At 57.7% G+C, this 3,050-nt stretch overlaps 1 protein-coding gene across 1 annotated transcript in view; it reads left to right on the plus strand.

The window, feature by feature from the left end:
- Positions 1-251: 251 nt before the first annotated feature.
- The window catches only part of NPHP4 (nephronophthisis 4), a gene marked incomplete at both ends in the record, with an annotated part of 7,002 nt that continues 4,203 nt past the window's right edge, over positions 252-3,050 (plus strand). Inside the window, 5 exons of the mRNA XM_010087821.1 lie at positions 252-425; positions 994-1,125; positions 2,132-2,304; positions 2,615-2,679; positions 2,968-3,032. Of these exons, the coding sequence (XP_010086123.1) occupies positions 252-425; positions 994-1,125; positions 2,132-2,304; positions 2,615-2,679; positions 2,968-3,032 (609 nt within the window). The remainder of the gene's footprint in view (positions 426-993; positions 1,126-2,131; positions 2,305-2,614; positions 2,680-2,967; positions 3,033-3,050) is intronic.

Here is a 3,050-nt window from a genome sequence, read left to right on the forward strand (position 1 = left end):
GGGGGTCCCCCAGGCTGAGGGTCTCACCATCCCCTCCATGGCCTGTGCTGGCCCCCTGGCCATGCCTGTGGGCTCAGGGGGATGCCGTGTCAAGCAGCCCGCTCCCCCGGCGTGCCGGTCCCGGTGCATCAGTGCCCAGGAGCCCTTTCCCACGCGTCCCGTTGGCCTCCTCCACGTGCACAGCTCCTCGGCTGCGGAGCGTGTTCCCGGAGTGTGTGTTTCCCTCTTTTCCAGCCCAGTGCTCCCCGTAGCCGGTGCTGGGAGGGAGAGGCGACCTTTGGGGCAGCAGGATGAGCGAGTGGGAGCGGGTGTTTCTGCAGAACCTCGCTCTTCCTCCACACACCCAGCGCAGGTGGGCTCGCCCGCCGGGCTCCACGGCTTTCCGCTGCGTCCTCAAGTGCCTGGAGGGGGCTGCCCTTGCCCAGGTAACGGGGGCTCGGCTCCGCAGGGGGGAGTGCAGCAGCATCTCGCTGAGCCTTTGCTTTCTGCTCACTGCCGGGCTGTGGTGCCCTGGGATTTGCTGTGTTTGTGGGGCACAGCTCCCAAAGGTGGGGGTTTTCAAAAGAGGGTTACTTGTTTGGGGGGGAATGGAAAATGTGCCAGAAACACAAACTGTAGCCATGTCTCAATCCTGACTGCAAATCTGAGTTAACATGTAATTAATTTTTAATTGAATTTTTGTTAATTTTTACGTTTACAGAAGCATTTTAAAGTTACAGTCTCTGGGTAGCACTTTGAAAGTCCGATACCCGTTTGTTATATGCCTAATGCTTAGTTTTCCCACTTTTGCTCTGCTTGTTCAGCCTCTGGCTTTTGGAAAGCTTCTCCAGCAGCGCACGAAGCTGTACTCAGCCACATGCCTGACTTGGGCATCAATTAGAAAACGGGATTTATTTGTTCTCTTTCACTGCAGTGTGTTCTCTGCAGTTGGGGGTGGCTGAGCTGGCGTGTCCCTGAGCAGACCCCAACGCCGTGTCCCCTTGTGCCCTGCAGGGAGCCGAGTACCAGCTGCGCCTCTCCCTTTTTGACGCCACGTACCGTCACTTCTTTGGGAGGACGTGGAGGAGCGGCTGGAGAGCTGCCCGCGCTGCCCCACCGCGCCCGGCCAGGGCGGCTTTCAACGAGGTAGGATGCTGGGGGGCATGAGCTTTTGTGCATGGTTTGTGGAATGGGGGAACTGGGGCTCTGGGTCCCCTCCGGGGCTGGGTGACAGCCTGGGAGCAGCGGCGTGCCACCTGCCGTGTGCGGAGCCGGCGGCAGAGAGCAGTGTTCCCCCACGAGTGGGGAGGGAGGGAAGGCGTAGCCGCCCACCCTCCGGCCCAGCGCTTTTCTATCCTTACCTGGGAACTGACCCGAAAGCTGTCCTGATACCGGCAAACGGGGGTGCCCCCTTCCTGGGGAGATCCCACTGCCCTGGAGCATGGACAACAGCTGAGATGTCACATTTTCTAATTAAACTTTTGTTTCCCCTCCTCCAGTGCTCTGTGCTGCGGATGGAGCGTAGCACTGGTTAGAGCCACGCTCCTCTGTTTATTTCAATCGGCAGCGGTGTCTGAGGGAGCGGCGAGCTTGGTTTTACACCAGCTCTGCTTGAAAGCTCTCTGTGTGTTTGTGAGGAGAGGCGTTGGTCTGCAGCCAGTGCTCATTCCTTCAACGGTTTGCAATAGAAGATAATAGAATAACGATTTATTTCCCTGGGCTGGTGTGGTAATGTCTCTCTCTGTTTTCCCTTCCTGACAGCCTGTGATTATAGTAAACGTTTTCCCCAGGACACTGCGGTAATGAGTTTTTAATAGAAAGATTAACCTGGCTTTAAATCCTTTCCTGTGACCTGTGTCCTGTCCCCTTCTGCCCTTGGGTCCAGGCTGCCCCCATCTCCCCTCCCCATGGCAGGAGGGTTTCCAGCTCCTTCGGCTGTCCCAGGACGGGGCTCTCCATGATGCTGTAGGTCAGAGGCACACCTTATGGGGTCTGCAGCCTGCGAGTTACTCTGGAAAATGGTTGTTAACAGCAAAAAAAAAAAAAATTGCTGTTTGAGATTTAAGGAGGTAGAGATTTCCAAGCGGTGCTGGAGATGGTTTGCCTGCCGCCGCTGCCAGCTCTGCCAGACCCTTCATCTCTCCCATCCCAGACCGTTTACTTCCACACCTCCTTGAACCACCCTGGCATTGCCGCCGTCGTAGAAGTGGTGACAACAGCCAGGACAGGGGATGGGGGCTCTCGGCATCTCTCCTGTGGCTTTGGACTCATCCCCCTCTTCGGCAGCGGGTCGGAGGTGATGGACATGGCCACCAAGGACCGAGCGTAGGTCCTCCTGCCACGGCGTGATGGGGCACGCCAGGAGCTGGGGGCCAATGGGCATGGCTGCTCTGGGGGGAGGGAGGGTGGTCCTGGGGCTGTGGAAACTCAGACAGCATTTGGAAACCTGGAGCTGTTTGCTGCTGGGGAGGCAGCGGTGGCTTGTAAGCGGTGCCTGTCCTTCCCTGCGGACAGGGTTTAACTGTGGGACCAGAGCTGGAGGGTGGTTTCTTGCTGTTGAGCAGAGGCGTTGTGGGAGATGAATATGTGCCCCTGGGGGGTTGCTGACCACGGTGGGTGTGCTCTGTGCTTTCAGGCTGAAGCTGTACCACGGGACGCCGCGCGCCCTCCTGCACCCGCGCTTCCAGGACCCCCTGGAGAGTAAGCAGCAGCCTGACGTTGCACCTTGCGCCTTTCTCGGCAGCCTCTCTTGTCCAAACAAGTGTTGCCTGGGTCTGGTTGATGCAACACGCGGTCCGTGTCCCAGCGGTGCCAAGGGGATGGCCTTACTGCCCGCCAGGAAAAGCCTGGCTGGGTGAAGCCGGGTTTGGCTTTGCTCCCAACGTGTGTTCATGGATAATGTCGTGGATAATGATTTCTTCAACGGCGGCACTGCACAGCTGTCTGCCCCTGCGATTTTGGTCATTTCAGGATGTTTTCTCTTCTCAGAGAACAAATACCTGACGGTGATGGAGAAGACCCACCTGCAATATACCCTGAGTCCTCACCAGCCCCTGGAGATGATATTTCAC

The sequence above is a fragment of the Pterocles gutturalis genome, unplaced genomic scaffold, assembly GCF_000699245.1.
Source record: "Pterocles gutturalis isolate BGI_N339 unplaced genomic scaffold, ASM69924v1 scaffold33381, whole genome shotgun sequence".
NCBI lineage: Eukaryota > Metazoa > Chordata > Aves > Pterocliformes > Pteroclidae > Pterocles > Pterocles gutturalis.